The 16,895-nt window shown below is 43.7% G+C and overlaps 1 protein-coding gene across 4 annotated transcripts in view; it reads left to right on the top strand.

The window, feature by feature from the left end:
* NMNAT2 (nicotinamide nucleotide adenylyltransferase 2) overlaps positions 1 to 16,895 on the top strand; it is a 217,444-nt gene that overhangs the window by 167,147 nt on the left and 33,402 nt on the right. For all 4 annotated transcript variants that reach the window (XM_019976494.2, XM_019976493.2, XM_070768550.1 and 1 more), the window contains 3 exons: positions 13,020 to 13,108; positions 13,896 to 13,963; positions 16,141 to 16,219. In XM_019976494.2, the coding sequence (XP_019832053.1) occupies positions 13,020 to 13,108; positions 13,896 to 13,963; positions 16,141 to 16,219 (236 nt within the window). The remainder of the gene's footprint in view (positions 1 to 13,019; positions 13,109 to 13,895; positions 13,964 to 16,140; positions 16,220 to 16,895) is intronic.

Raw genomic sequence — 16,895 nt, 5'->3', positions numbered from 1 at the left:
CTGCCCAGAGGGATTCACTCTTTGGCTTCTTCCTTTATTAGCCAAAGCTTTCTAAGACTTAGAATGTTTACAAATCCAGACTGCCTCTGTGAAATTCACAAACAAGGCAAATGCCAGCAGCTTCAACTGTGAATACAGCTCAGAAGGGGTCATTTCTGATTGCAGCTGAAAAGGAAAAATCAGGTTAGTGTAGATATCCTGACCACAGTGTTTCCTCCATTAACTTCCCGGAAGAGGAGAGTAGATCACACACCATCCAGGCTCACTGAGCAGCCAGGAGGCAGACGAGACATGTCTGTCTCATGAGTTATTATTAATGGGCAAATCATCCGTGTTGTGTCTATCCTCGTCTGGTGGGTCCAGCACAACCTGTCAGGAAGGGAGATTTACCTGGTTCCAAGCGGCCTGGAATGAGTTGTGAGACACAGTGGATCCTTGGGTAGCGAGGACAGGACGTGACGATGCTACTGGCAGCTTCGGCTCCTCCTCTGTGAGGATAGGAGCAAGAAAGGTGGATCAAATGGAGGGCGGGTCAGACCTGAGTGTAAAATCTGAGAATGATTTGGCTGTGTCCCTGGAACAGAGCTGATGGACAAAAATAGACCACATCTTGGGAAGCTTGGCATGAAATTAAATTCCAGGGCCCTAGATAACAGCTTTGCCAGTAGGCTACCTGCCAATGTCCAGAAATGCCCTTGTCATGCAAAGTGGATGTAGCGGTGGAGTAGAAGAGGGAGGAAGGATTGTAGGGCGTGTCCTACCACTGAAGGACTGTTCTACCTGTGTGTGTGTGTGTGTGTGTGTGTGTGTGTGCATGCTCAGATGTTCATTCATGGCTGACTCTTTGTGACCCCTGGACTGTAGCCTGCCAGGCTCCTCTGTCCATGGAGCCCTCCAGGCAAGAATACTGAAGCAGGTTGCCATTTCCTTCTCCAGGGGATCTTCCTAACGCAGGGATCGAACCCGGGTCTCTTGTGTCTTCTGCATTGGCAAGTGGATTCTTTACCCCTGCACCAGGTCCCTTGCTATTCAAAATATAGTCCACAGATCAGCAGCATTGGTCTCATTTGGAAGCTTATTAGAAACACTGCATCTCAGGCAGGGCCCAGAATAGGATGAGACCGAGGAGGATGGCCCCCTCCAGTGCAAAATTTAAGGGGCCACCCCCAAACTGAGTAATCAAAATAAATAATGTTTTTTAAAAATAAAAATTAATGCAAAAATCCATGATGAGGATAATATCATAATTTGAAATGAAGACAGGATCTGACCTCACACTTGAATGAATGATCCTCCCCCTCTCACCTCTCCCTAATCCTGGCCCTGATCTCAGGTCCCATCCCAACCCTTGGAATCAGAATCTGCATTCTAACAAGATCCCCAGAGGATTCACATGGACATTAGCTTGAGAGGAACTGCTTTCAACAACATCTGCCTGGCCACAACAACCCCAAATCTTAGAATCCAGATAGTAACAAAACTAGAAAGAGATGAGGAGATAAATTTCCAGAAGCATCTAACCCCTGAGATTGCTTGCCATTCACCTGGATTTGCACACTGCCACCTTAAAATGATACCATGTTTCGTGGTTTAGCATGACCCCTTTAAAGACATTTTATTTTGAGACAATTATAGATTCAGAGGAAGTTGCAAAGATAGTATGGAGAGGTCCCATGTGCCCTCTGCCCAGTTTCCTGAAACACTTACATTTTGTGAACTACAGTACAATATTAAAATGAGGAAATTGACATTGGTATAAAGTATATGTATTATAAAGTTACACGTGACTTTATCACATGGGTAGATTCATGTAACCAACACAGTTAATATACAGAACTCATCCATCACCACAAAGATCTCCCTGGACTAGACCTATAGCTTCAGAGTCACTCCCACCTCCCTTTTCTGTACCCTCACCCCAACCATGGGCAACCACTAATCTATATAATTTCTGAGAATATTATATAAATGGAATCATACAGTATGGAACCTTTTAAGACAGGCTTTTTTTCCCACTCAATGTGATAAGCTATTGATCTATTTTAATTGTTGCATTTACAATTTTTATCTTTTTGTTTGTTTCAAATCAGTTTGTTCCTTTTTGTTGCTATGTACTATTGCACGGTATGGATGTACCACAGTCTAACTGTTTACCTAAGCTGTTAGCCTAAAATTGTAGGCTATTTTACTTGTTTACTGTATTTGGTTATTATAAGTAAAGCTGATATGAGCAATCGTACACAGATTTTTGTGTAGACATGTTTTCATTTCTTTGGGATGAATACCCAGGAGTGCAATTGCTGAGTCATATGGTAAGTGGATATTTAGTTCTTTAAGAAACTGCCAAACTATTTCTTAGAGTAGTTTGCCATTTTACATTTCCACCAGCAATGTATCAGGAACCCAGTTTCTCCACATCCTTACCAGCATTTGGCATTGTCATTCTTTCTTCTTTTAGCCATTCTATTAGTGAATAGGGGTATCTCCTCCTGGTCTTAATTTACGTTTCTTAATGCTTGCTGCTGCTGCTACTGCTGCTAAGTTGCTTCAGTCGTGTCCCACTCTGTGCGACCCTATAGACGGCAGCCCACCAGGTTCCCCTGTCCCTGGGATTCTCCAGGCAAGAACACTGGAGTAGGTTGCCATTTCCTTCTCCAATGCAGGAAAGTGGAAAGTGAAAGTGAAGTTGCTTAGTGGTGTCCGACTCTTAGCGACCCCATGGACTGCAGCCTACCAGGCTCCTCCATCCATGGGATTTTCCAGGCAAGAGTACTGGAGTGGGGTGCCATTGCCTTCTCCATTCTTAATGCTTAGGGATATTAAACACCATTTCCTGTGTTTCTTCACCATCCATTTGTCCTAGTCAGTGAAATGTCTTTTCGTGTCTTTTACCCATTTTCTAGTTGGATTGTTAGTTTTTCCACTGCTAAGTTTTGAGTCCTTTCTATGTTCTAAATATGAATCTTAAGACATGTGGATGCAAACATTTTCTTCCAGCCTATAACTTGTTTTTTCATCCTGTTAGTAAAGTCTTTCATAGAAAAAAAAGTTTATTTTATTAAAGTCCAGTTTATTGTGGTTTGTTTGGCTTTCATCCTGTTGAAGAGTCTTCACCAAGCCCTGGACCCAAAGATTTTCTCCCACATTTTCCTCTAGAAGTTTTATAGTTTTTCATTTTACGTAATTTAAATCTATGATCCATTTGGTTTTTTTTTTAATTATTTATTTATTTTAATTGGAGGCTAATTACAATATTGTATGATCCATTTTGAATTAACTTTTGTATATGAGATTTAGGTCAAGTTCAATTTGGGTTTATTTTGGTTTTGGTCTATGGCTGTCCTGTTGCTTCAGCACCATTTATTGAAAAGACAGTCCTATCTCCATTGAATTGTTTTTTCACTTTTGTCAAAATTCACTTGGCCTTCCTTGTATGGGGCTATTTTTAGATTCTCTGTTCTGTTTCATTGACCTTTGTGTCTAACTCTCTGCCAATACCTCCCACTTGATTTCCGTAGTTATATAATAGTATTTAAAATTTGGACAGATTGATTTCCCTACTTTATTATTCTTTTTTTTTAAGGTATTAACTATTTAGCTCCTTTACCTTTCCATATAAATTTTAGAATTATTTTGTCTTCATTTATGCAAAAAGAAATCCTTGCTGAGATTTTGATAGGAAGTGCATCAAATTTATATATAAATTTTGGGAATTAATATCTTTGCTATGTTGAGTCTTTTAATCCATAAACTATTTTTCAGAGTAGCTTGTCATTTTCTGTTGTATGACTCAACATTTATTTAAATCTTCTGTAATTCTTTCATCAGCATTTTGTAGTTTTTAGCATATAAGTTCTATGTAGTTTTTAAATTTTGTTTAATTTTTAATTGGTGGATAATTTCTCTCCAATTTTGTGTTGGTTTCTGCCATACAACAATGTGAATCAGTCATAATTATATATGTATGACCTCTCTAGGTCATCACAGAGCAGCAGGCTGGGCTCCCTGTGTTATTCAGTAACTTCCCACTATCTCTCTGTTTTACTCATGGTATGTATATGTGTCAATGCTGCTTTTTCAGTTCATCCCATCCTCACCTTCTCCCACTGTGTCCACAAGTCTGCTCTCTACTCAGTTCATCAGCACCATTTTCTAGATTCCATATATATTTGTTAATACATGATACTTGTTTTTCTCTTTCTGACTTACTTCACTCTGTATAAGAGGCTCTAGGTTCATCCACCTCACTACAATGGACTCAAATTCATTCTTTTTACGGCTGAATTAATAGTCCATTGTATAAATGTACCACAACTTTTTTATCCATTCCTCTGTCGATGGACATCTAGGTTGCTTCCATGTCCTGTCTACTGTAAATATTGCTGCAGTTAACACTGGGGTACATGTGTCTTTCAGAATTCTATATATGTTTTATTATATTATTCCTAAGTATTTTCTTTTTAAATGGTTATGTCATCTTGTATTTTTTTTCATTTATTTATTTGGCTGCGTTGGGTCTCAGCTGTGGCACACAGGATCTTTGTTGCAGCAAGCAGGCTTCTCTCCAGTTGTGGCACATGGGCTCCAGAGCGCCCGGGCTCAGCAGTTGTATCCCGCAGACTTGGTTGCCCCAAGGCATGTGGGATCTCAGTTTCCCAACCGGGGATTGAACCTGTGCGCCCTGCATTGGAAGGTGAATTCTTAACCACTGGACCACCAGGGAAGTCCCAGTCATCTTATATTTTAAATTTCAATTTCCATGTACTTTTTGCTAGCATATAGAAATGCAATTGATTTTCTTATGTTGATTTTTTCTTAATATGTGTATTTTATTGAAGCATAGTTGACTTACAGTGTTTCAGGTGTTCAGCAAGGTGATTCAGTTTTACATATACACATATTATTTTTGAGATTATTTTCCATTGTAAGTTATTACAAGATATTGTCTGTAGTTCCCTTGCTATACAGTAAACCTTTATTGCTTGTTGTGTATATATATATATTTTTTTTTAATTAGAAATGCCTCAAATTCTATTCATACTAAGTCAAACAAGTAGAGTCAAAATGTCATAAATTTTTAAGCTAGGCAAAAGTTCATAAGTTTTCTAAAATGTATATATTATACATATTATTTATATGTATGTATACAAAAGCTTTTCTCCATCTCTTCTTTTTTTTCTTGATGTTCTTTCCCAAGCCTTCTTATGTTGATCTTTTACCTTATGATCTTATAGAACTCACTAATTACTTCTTAGAATTTTCTTATAGATCTCTCAGGATTTCTAAGTAAGACTTTCATGCCATATGCAACAGAGATAGATATTTTTCTTTTTGATCTCTTAGTCTTTAATTTCTTTTTCTTTCTTTACTGAGCCAGCTAGAACTTCCAGCACCATGTTGAATAGCAGGCGTAAGGGTAACCATCCTTTCCTTGTTCTTGATCTTAGGAAGAAAGCATTCAGTGTTTCATCTTTAAGTATGATGTTTGCTCTAAGTATGATGATGTTCTTTATCATGCTGAAGAAGTTCCTTCTATTCCTATTTCTCTGAGTTTTTATCAAGAACAAATATTGAATTTTGTCAGCTGCTTTTTGTGCATCGATTGATATAATCATGTGGTTTTTCTTCTTTAGCCTGTTAATGTGATGAATTACACTGAATGGTTTTTCAAATATTGAAACAGCCTTCTATCTCTGGATTACATGACACTTAGTCATGGTATATAATTCTTTCTATATACAACTGGATTCTATTTGCTAGTACTTTGCTAGTGATTTTTGCATATTTTGTACTCTCTTTGCCTGATTTTTATATCAGAGCAATACTGGCTTCATAAAATGTTAGAAAGAGTTCTTTTTTCTATTTTCTAGACAGATGCTAGGATTTTTTTTTAATTTCAGCTGTATTAAGGTATAATTGACATATACAATTTTTAGATAAAGTGTGCATTGTGGTGATTTAAGTACACATTGTCTAAAGATTCCTCTCATCTAGTTAATTAACATATCTGTCAGTCACCTCACATATTTATTTTTTGGTGAGAACATTTAAGTTCTACACGCTTAGCAAATTTAAATTATGTAATACAGTGTTATTGCCATGCAGGGATTGCAATGTGCAGTGATTTATAAGAAATATGTATGTGGTCATTCAGATGTCCACATATACATTTTTCATATATATTTGCTCTTTGTGCACAGCCTCTTTCTTACAGCTCCCAAAACTCTTGGACTTTCCTGAGTGATAAAAGCAACGGGAGCATCATTTATTTTAATGCTTACTCTCTTGTCTCAGTCCCTTTCCACCACGACTAGGCTGCTATTGATGAGGTGACTTTTGTAAAGCAACTGAGAATAGAAGGCAGGGACTTTCAGTTCCACCCTCTGATTTCTGGGGAAGAGATAGGGGTTGGAGGCTGAATCAGTCATCAATAGCCAATGATTTAACCAATCATGCCTAAATAATGAAGCCTCCATTAAAAACCCAAAAAGCCAAGGGTTCAAAGATCTTCTAGGTTGGGGAAACAATGCTTCCACATACCACTGTGCCATGTCCCAAATTCCATGAGACCCTAAACTCCATGAGGACAGAGGCTCCTTTGTTCTGGACCTCACCTCATGTATCTCTTCATATAGCTGTTGACTGGTATCCTTTAATATCCTTTGTAATAAATTGGTAATCTAGTAAGTAAACAGATTTCCTGAGTTCTGTCAGTTGCTCTAGTAAGTTAATCAAATAAAAGAGGCCATCATGGGAGCCTCTAATTTATAGCCAGTTGGTCAGAAATACAAGTTAACAACCTTGACTTGTGACTGGCATGTGAAGTCCAAAGACTATGTCATGAGTAACTTCAGTTTGTAGCCCTTTGGTCGGTCAGAAGCATAGTAACATGTGAGCTTGGAATTTGACATCTGAAAGGGAGGAGGCAGTCTTCTAAGACTGAAGCCTTAACCCGTGGGATCTGATGCTATCTCCAGGTTGATGGTGTCAGAATTGAGTTGAATACTGATGTGGGTAGCCTTTCCCTTCTCCAGGGAATCTTTCCAACTCAGGGATCGAAGCCAAGTCTCCCTCATTGCAGGTGGATTCTTTACCAGCTGAGCTACCAGGGAAGCCCTAGAATCATTTTACTTATCAATCAATTATAGTCGCCATGTTTTACATTAGATCTTTCTGTAGCATTAGGGTTTTTGGTTTGTTCATTTGTTTTTCTGGCTGCCCTCGGACTTCGTTGCTGTGCACAGGCTTACTCTAATTGTAAGGTGGATTACAACTAAGGTGGTTACAACTAATTGTAACCCTAGGCCAGGGATTGAACCAGTGTCCCCTTCATTAGCAGGCAGATTCTTAACCGCTGGGCCACTAGGCAAGTCCCAGTAGCATTGGTTTTAATTCTTTAAATGTTTGCTGGACTTCTCCAATGAAACCACATGGGCATTATGCATTTTTTATATTTAGAATTTGATTTGATCTTCATAACAACCTTGCAAAGAAGGCATTTTACAGATATGGAAACTTAAGGCTCAGAGAAATTCAGTGACTTACCCAAGATCCAGAAGTCTTATGAACCCAAGTTCAGTGTTGTTTCTACAGTATTATAGTTCCTGAGTTACTAATAGATACTACTAGATAGACTTTTCCACTGTATAAAATCTCTGCCGCTACTGCTGCTAAGTCGCTTCAGTCATGTCCAACTCTGTGCGACCCCGGAGATGGCAGCCCACCAGGCTTCCCGGTCCCTGGGATTCTCCAGGCAAGAACACTGGAGTGGGTTGCCATTTCCTTCTCCAGTGCATGAAAGTGAAAAGTGAAAGTGAAGTCACTCAGTCGTGTCTGACTCCTAGTGACCCCGTGGACTGCAGCCTACCAGGCTCTTCTATCCATGGGATTTTCCAGGCAAGAGTACTCGAGTGGGTTGCCATTGCCTTGTCCAATAAAATCTCTATGGGGGGGTGGGGGAGAAAACGTAATTGTATCTGCTCCTGGCCATTTTTGTTTAGCTGGGTTCCAGTTTTTTTCTTGCCTGACATTACATTCAAATTAAAGGATAATAAGGCAAAAGTGAATTGCAGAGTATAAAACCTAGTGCTGTTAGTACAGTCATAAATGTCTGGTCTGAAAGATTGATGACATGGCATTGACACATCCAACTGAGGAGACCCAGATGCAAAGCAAACAAAATGTCTAGAGAGAGGAGGAAATCCATGGTCCCTAAACATTCCCTGAGAAGTTTTTGATGGGTCTTCTTCCTTCGGGTTTCCCTCGTGGTTCAGACAATAAAGAATCCACCTGCAATGCAGGAAACCCGGGTTTGATCCCAGGGTCAGGAAGATCCCCTGGAGAAGAAAATGGCAACTCACTCCAGTATTCTTGCCTGGAGAATTCCATGGACAGAAGAGCCTGGTGGGCTACGGTCCATGGGGTCACAAAGAGTCGGACAGGACTGAGCGACTAAGCAGGCACACACGCATTTCTGCCTTCATTCCTCACCACCTGGCCCAAAAGTTCCTGCCAGGAATGACTCTCTCCTTTAAGGTAGGATTTTTCACCACTTCACTATTTGTTCTGTGAGTTTCTCTTCTAGTTCAGAGCAGATCATTCCCCGTGTTAAATAGCCTTCAGTGATTCCTTACTATCTATACTTCTCAACCTTATGGTTATTGTCAATGTATGTCTGTTGTTCTCAAACTTTAGCTATCAGAAACATCACCTCAGTTCAGTTCAGTTCAGTCGCTCAGTTGTGTCTGACTCTTTGAGACCTCATGAATTGCAGCACACCAGGCCTCCCTGTCCATCACCAACTCCCGGAGTTCACCCAGACTCACATAGGGATACTAATTTTAAAAGTGAAAGTGAAAGTCACTCAGTCATGTCTGACTCTTTGCAACCCCATGGACTATACAGTCCATGGAATTTTCCTGGTCAGAATACTGGTGTAGGTAGCCTTTCCCTCCTCCAAGGTATCTTCCCAACCCAGGGATCGAACCCAGGTCTCCTTCATTGCAGGTGGATTCTTTACCAGCTGAGTCACAAGGGAAGCCCAAGAATACCGGAGTGGTTAGGCCATCCCTTCTCCAGCAGATCTTCCCGACCCAGGAATCGAACTGGGGTCTCCTGCATTGCAGGTGGATTCTTTACCAACTGAGCTATCAGGGAAACCCTAGATAAGTCTCATTCCCAGAGATTTTGACTCAGAACTTGAGCAGGACCTAAAAACCTGCATTTTAATAGCCTCTGCCTGCATTTTAATAGCCTCTCCCTGATTCCGACACAAGTGGTCCACAGAATACATGTTGACCAACACCAGAATACGTGTTGACCACACTCCTTGGTCTGGCTTTCAGGGCCCTCTCAAGTTTGATGCCCACTTGCTTAGCCAACAGTATCCCTCCCTCACCCTCACCCCACCCCTACCAGCCCCCCACAGCCTAACCCTAGTGACTAAGATTAAACTAGTGGATGAGCTTTCTTTACATTGTGAAATTTCTGGATATTTGCTGGACTTCTCACTCTCCTTGGAAAGACAAAATTATCTCTCCTGTCCCTTCTCCCCCTTGCCCTAGTGTCTCATAGAGTTGTTCAAGCAGTAGGTTGCCACACATGCCTAGGTTGTGAGCAGCATTTTACTTAAATTTATGACTACCAGAATGAAATACACTAGACAATATTGTAGCAGTTGTTTCAGTTAATTATGCATAAACATACATATGTATGTATTGCGTCAGGATATAAAATGTGTTTCTTACTGTGGCTTATAGTAAAATACTACCACCGACAACAACATTGAAAGCCATGGCTACGGCACTCACCCAATTTGTCTCTCATTAGAGCCATCAGGATAGCATTCTGTTTCTCCATTATTGTGAACCTGTGGAGAATAATAAATAAAGCCACTCTTATCCCTTTGGCATCCATCATGGTATTTTGTGCTCAATAAATGTTAAATGAATTGAATTGCCTGCATGATCACTATCATGACTTTTCTGGGTTTAACTACTTCAGATCAAGAATCCTTCTTTCAGGGTTGGGGCTGTTTCTTTCAGAAATTGCTTCTTTGTGAGGCAGTGAGCAGTGGAGCATTGCCAGGGGAAGTGACCGCTCATATTGGCCAGAGGAAAAGGGTAGTGTTTTCTAAGACAGTGAGGTTGCTTGATGCAACCTATTTCTTTTGGAAACTCCTGTGTATAGTCTGAGGAACAGAGCTTGGCTCTCTGGATCAACGTGGCCCAGTAGAAAGAGCACCTAAGGGAAGGTGGCTACATGAGCCTTCTAGGTTTGAGGACTTGTTGAACATGTATTGCTCAATGAACAAGCCACTGTACCAAGTGCTTAAGAGCCTAAGAAGTCTTTGGCATGGGAGACAGACTGAGCAACTTTCGGACCGTGGATATGTTTTCGTAAGCCTGCACAGTGGCAATTGAACAAGCCAAGGTTGTTTGAATGTAAATCATCTTATTCTCAGCTTGTTCTCACATGCATGTTAATTGCCCATCTTATGAGTCTGGGACCTCTTCTCTACAGCAAAGTCCCCTGGCTTTGAAGAATTCTGTACAGAAGATGAGCAAAGACATACACTCTCAGAAACAATTTCTGGACCAGTTCCCTTGAACAGGGTGATCAGGGAGCTAGTAGGTCAGTACGTCTAGCAAAGGGAGATGTTGCCAGGGCAGGCATGCTGGACATGGGGTAGAGCTGAGCTTCAAACATAAAACTTGGGAAAGTGGAGAGTAAAAAGAGGACACTTTCTGTAAGACAGGGAGAGGAAGGAAGGTCTGGCTTATTGCAGCACAGGATCTGTGATAGCCAAAGGCCAAACGAAAATGATCCTAAGGAAGACTGGGGTGTAAAGGGCAAAGGGAAGAGGGGAGGCTAAAGAATTTATTCAGATTTCAAAAAGGTTTTGTTACAAGGGTCTTCTGTTTATCCTTGACCTCGAAGTAAAATTTGGAAATTAGTGAAATAATATCAGTCATCTTTTAAAAGGCAACAGTGGCACACTTTTAAGAATGGTTCAAACAGGAAAACAAAATGGGTAATATTGAATGCTGGTGGAGCAACAGGAACGCTCATTCATTGCTGGCGGGAATGCTAAATTGCACACCCGCTTTGGAAGACAATTTGGCAGCTTCTTACAAAATTAGACATACTTTTACCATATGTTCCCACAATCATGCTTCTAAATATTTACCTGAGTTGAAATGTATGTTCACTCAAAAATCTACACGTGATTGTAACATCAGCTTTACTCATAATCCATGAAAACTGAAAGCAGCCAAGATGATCTTCAGTTAGTGAATGAATAAACAAACTGTGGTCTGCCCAGACAATGGATTATTATTCAGCAATAAAAAGAAATGAGTTATCAAACCAGGGCAAGACCTGGAGGAACCTTAAATACAAATCGCTACGTGAAAGAAGTCTGTCTAAAGAGGCTACATGCTATATGGTTCCAACTATTTGGCATTTTGGAAAAGGAAAAACTACAGAGTAAAAAGATCAGTGGTTACCAGTGGCGGTGGGGAGGGAGAGAGAGGAATAGGCACAGATGAATAGGCAGAGATGAAAATCCACAGCACAGTGGATTTTCAGGGGGAGAAACTATTCTCTACGAAACTGTAATATGGACACGTGTCATTATGCATTTGTCAAAAGCCATAGAACCTTAGAACACAAAGACTGAATCTCAATGTAAACTATGGCCTGTAGTTAATAATAATGGGTCAACACAGGCTCATCAAATGTAACAATTATACCACACAAGCGCAAGGTTGTATAGGGGTATAAAAGGGGAAATGGGGTGTGGGGGAGGTCAAAAGATGGGGGGCTGAATACATAGAACTCTGCGTACTATCTGCCCAATTATTCTGTACATCTAAAACCATGCCAAAAAATAAAGTTTACTATTATTTTTTAAAAGATCTCTTAAAAAAAAAAAAAAAACTCCAAGATTTCACACTGAACGAAGGAAAAGGCAAATGTGATGAGACTTATTTTTTTTAATTATTATTATTTTTTAAAGAGACCATAGAGAAGATACAATTGGGGGCGGGGGGCGTGGGCTGTGCCGGGTCTTCATTGCAGTGTGTAGACTTCTGTAGCTGCAGAGTGCAGTCTGTAGAGTGCACACCTCAGTAGTTAAGCACGCGGGCTGATGAGACGACTTATTTTTAAGTTGTAAGAGAGCCAGCAAGGTAATCCCGGAACCTTGCTTGTAAACGACACAGACAGCTCTGCTGCCCAAGCCCCTGCTCCCTTACAGACTCCCTCACCTGTGCAGTAAATCCATGCCACCTTCCCTCAGCTCTAGATGCTCACTGCTATTGGATTTGCACAATGAGCTGCCCTAGAAGAAAGATAGAACCCAAAACCTTCATCCCTTCTTAATTAGCTGTATTGGCTCATGAAAATGAAATTGGGCTTGTCTGGAAAATTGAAAAAGCAACATCACAGATTCTTTTCAGCAGAAAAAAAAAAAAGAGGGGGAGCTTTTCTTTGGTTGAACTTTTCTCAACCAACTGTAATGACAGTTTTCTGGTCTGATTGTTAATTCTCCCTAATTACGTAGAAGGCCCTTGAAATTTGTTTTGATGGATTTCCTCTTCTGAATAACTAGATGAAGCAATCAGCCCACCTTTCATCTTATAAGAAGGTTCTTCTTTTTTCTTTTTTAAAAATGACTCCTCCGCTTCGGAATAATTTCTGCTAGTGATCGCAGTGGTAAATTCCAATCAGTCACTGTGAGGCAGGTGCTTGTTTTAAATCTCTCTAAACTCATCCAGCACTGGGCCTTTAAACCTGGATTAATCCCCTTGAGTTCTAGATCATTTTGCTTTGGGAGCTGAAATCTGGTTCCAGCACCTTTTGAATCACCCACGTTTGCTTTGAAAGTTGGCACTTTCCATTTAAATGGCAAGAAAGACAGGGAATAAGCCTTACAGAGCTGAAGGTATTGATTTCAACGATCACCTTTAACCCACACCTTTCCTCTTTGTAATGTGAGGTTTTCTTCTCTTAATTAGAAAGAGCCAGGGATTATCTGCACAAAACTGGAAGGTTTATTGTCATTGGCGGGATCGTGTCTCCTGTCCACGACTCCTATGGAAAACAGGTGGGTTTGTCCTTTGTCTCCATCCTCCCTAACCCCCTTTCCTGACCTGATGATGCCCCTGGCCCCGCTGTCATCTCTGCTGCGATTCTTAGAAACGCAAAACCCCCAGTAGCAGGTGTCCTGCTTCCCGTCTCTGGACCACAGTCAGACCTGAGCCAGAGGGAGCTGGGCAGCAGCTGGGAGAAACAGCTGCCCATGCCCAGGCCCAGTCAGAACACACTACAAGAGGAGCTGGCCCCCCTGCTGAGGGCCAAGGATGCCAGACTGGTGGCTGGTTATGGGCTGGGCAATCTTTCCTAGGATTTTAGGAGAAAAGGCCTCTGCCTCTTATAATCTGATTTACAATTCATGTTCCCTTTCCTTCCCTCCCTGCCACACATCTCAGGAAATCTGGATGCTGTCAAAGTCCTTCACCTCCTCCCCCAGATACACCTGGTGGGCTCCGGGGAAGTCACCCAGCCCGATGGAGCCGGGAAACCAGGCAGCACTTGCCATGTTGTCTCATCTCTGTGCTGGGTGCACCCTGGCTGCTTCATCCGTCGGTGGAGGCTCTGACTCTGATGGGGAGGGGAGCGTACCGCTCACACCCTTCTTTCTCTTCTCCTGCCTCCGGCACATCCACTCCATGGCTGTGTGTGGCAGGTGGCCACGTGGAGGGCTCCCACTCTCATTCTCCGTCAGCCCTGAAAAATGCTGCACCTTTATAACGGGCTGGCTTGGGATGGTGTCTTGGGGAGGCTGTGGGGAGCAGGGCCGGCCTCCCAGCAACCGCTCTGTTGCTTCCTAGGGTCTTGTGTCAAGCCGGCACCGTCTCATCATGTGTCAGCTGGCCGTCCAGAATTCTGACTGGATCAGGTAGGGTGGGCCTGAGGATGCCAAAGTGGGCGGCCCTGGGACTCCCTGGGGCTGGGTGGGAAAGAGGAAGGGTCCCCACAGCAGTTCGGAACCCACAGGAGTGGGGAGCATGGGGGAGATATTAGCCCCATGCAGGTGATAATCATGTAAACATTTTGGGGTGGGCTAACTGGTGACTTATTTTTTAACCAAGCCATGGAGCCCGTGAAACTAAAGAGGGAGCTTTCAGTGTTTCATCTGCCCTGGCACCTGTGGACTCAAGAGTCTGTTCAGAGTTTCCAAAAATATCATGGGGATTGGGGTGGAGCAGGGCCAGAAAACTCAAAATGCCTCTCCACTTCCATCCCCATTCACTTCCATGAGCTCTTCACTACCTTTCAGGGAAGGTTCCCGGCCTTGGCTATTTTCCACTCCTGTTCAGGCTCCCTAGGGCCCCGTGCCGAGGGTGGGACAGAGGTGTGTGTCGGGGGCTGGGGGGGAGGTGGGTATGAGTGCACACAGCCTTTCCCTCAGAGGGTCCCTGGACGGTCCCCTTGCTAAGATGGCAGACACCATTATCCCCTGAGCTGGCGGTGTAATTAACGCAGGCTTCCACTAATTATGCTAATTATGCTCCCCAAAGCTCCTACAGTTATAATTTGCATAAGAAGATGATGATTTAAAAAAAATAACGACACACCATGTGTCCCGTAATTCCCCCTCATGAAAGAATAAGCAGCACCTAGAGGTTTCCATGAAAGGAAGGAAATGAAGGGCCGCTGACCTCAGAATGAGGGCTGCAGAGAGTTAGCAGGGGAGAGATGGGGTGGGCGGAAACGAGAGCGGTGAAGGGAAGCAAAGATGATAATTAAACGGTGATCCATGCCATTTGTGTGCAGGGATTTGTGGGAGCAGCGCATGCCCTTTATAGACTGTCTCATCCCCCCATCCACCCACCGCTGCCCCGACATAGAGGTGAGGTCAGGAGACAGCTCAGGAGAAGTCAAGGAGCTTGCAAGGAAAGCGCATCTGTGGTCAAGTCTGGGTAGAATCGAAGCCTCTTAGCTCTGCCCGTCATGATCTCAGGGGAGAGAAGGGTCCAGTGGGGGAAGTGTGGGACAGGAGACGGTTCCTGCTTGTCTGTGATTAGAAGACCCTGAAATAATTCCCTCTTTCCTTCAACACTCCAGGGGCTGGGAACATCAGAATTTTGAGAATTGAGGTCACCAGAGAGGTCAGAGCTAGCTCTGAAGATGGGGGCTGGGCCCACAAAGCCCTTGGGCACCGGGGAACCTGTTCAGCCAGGTCCAGGGTCTGCCCATCTCAGAGAGGATGCCTGTCTCAGGTCAGGGATCTGAGAAGGTCAGGCTCAGGGCAAGCCGGGCCTCTGAGGGTTTTCAGTTCGTGAGGTCTCATCTCTGGGAACCCTACTTGTGCTGCCTGGTGGGAGGTGACAGAATGCTCAGCTGCTAAGAACATGTTTGAGAAACGTCCCAGTTTAGCAGCTCATTAAGTTGGTAATGAAGCCCGAGCACTGCCTCCCTCTGGGCCTGGGTCCCGGCTCACGTCCCATCCTGCATGAAGCAGGAGTGGCTGGTCCGGGGACTGTGCCTTCTGGTATGGCTGCCGCACCCACCTCCATGCCCACTGGGCACCCCACCACACGCAGAGCCCGACAGGGGCAGTTTCCCCAGTTCAGGTACCTGCAGTCACCACTTGATGAGGGCGTGGCTAGTTTCATTCTTATCAGAATCCTATAAGGTCCAGAAGAGAATTCCCCAGAATGGGAGCAAGATGCGATTCTAAGCACTCTGCATGTACAACTCACTGACCCCTTTAATAACTCCACAGGAGAGTTATTATTGTTATTCTCGTTTTACAAATGGGGAAAGTGAGCACCAAAAATCACATAACTTACGCAAAGCCCCACAGTTGGGAGGGTCTGGTGCTGGTATTAAACTCGGCCTGACCAGTGCCAGCATCGGTTCATGTAAGCCTGTAGCATTTTCCTCTCATTTTACAGAGGGGAAACTGAGGCTCAGGAAGGTATTTCAAGCTCATGTTTTATTTGATTTGAGATCTAAGGACACAATATGACCAAGTCTGTGTAAGCTTTTTGAGCTATGCCTTTGGAAGGAACCTGTAAGCGAAGAGTGTGAGAATGGAAACCAAAGGAAATTTGTCTTTCCGATCGTCAGGGTGGACCCATGGGAGTGCTACCAGGACACCTGGCAGACGACCTGCAGCGTCCTCGAACACCATCGGGACCTCATGAAGGTGAGCTGGGCTGGGCTCTGGGCCGGGGGCCCATAGCAGCCAGGTGGCCCGGGAAAGGTGGACTGCCCCAGTTGTTCCCGGCTTCTCCGCCAGCTGTGGGGAGACCAGCTCTGAGCAGCATCCAGGAGGGCAATGAAACTGGGAACCCAGAGCAGCCCCAGAGCCTACTCCCTGCCTTGAACTCCTCCTGAATATGACTGGGGGCAGCTTTCATCTCCCGGCAGCAAGTTCAAGGCAGGATTCAGAAACCCCGCAGCTGGGAAACTTCACAAAGTGATGAGAGAAGGAGGAGAGAGCAGCGCTGGGTGGAGGCACAAGCGGCCAGGTCCGCCCACTGCACCTCCGGAGGACCCAGCGGTCCCCTTGCCCCGTGGTATGCCAGGGCTGCAGCACTGCACTCCTGCAGGCACTGTACATCAGGACACTCTTTCCTCCTCACAGGAGTCCACGCACAGACAGTGTCTTCTCACCTCTGATTTATTTGTGGGTAAAAGGAAGCCTGGGCTTCCGTCTTGGCTCAGTGCTAAAGAATCCGCCTGCCAATGGAAGAGACAGGGGTTCAATCCCTGGGTGGGGAAGATCCCCTGGAGGAGGAAATGGCAAACCACTCCAATATTCTTGCCTGGGGAATCCCATGAACCCACCAGAGGATCCTGGGGGATGACAGTCTGTAGGG

Source organism: Bos indicus, chromosome 16, assembly GCF_029378745.1.
Source record: "Bos indicus isolate NIAB-ARS_2022 breed Sahiwal x Tharparkar chromosome 16, NIAB-ARS_B.indTharparkar_mat_pri_1.0, whole genome shotgun sequence".
Lineage (NCBI taxonomy): Eukaryota > Metazoa > Chordata > Mammalia > Artiodactyla > Bovidae > Bos > Bos indicus.
Note: the sequence above shows the minus strand (reverse complement) of the source record. Positions and strands in the feature narration are given on the sequence as shown.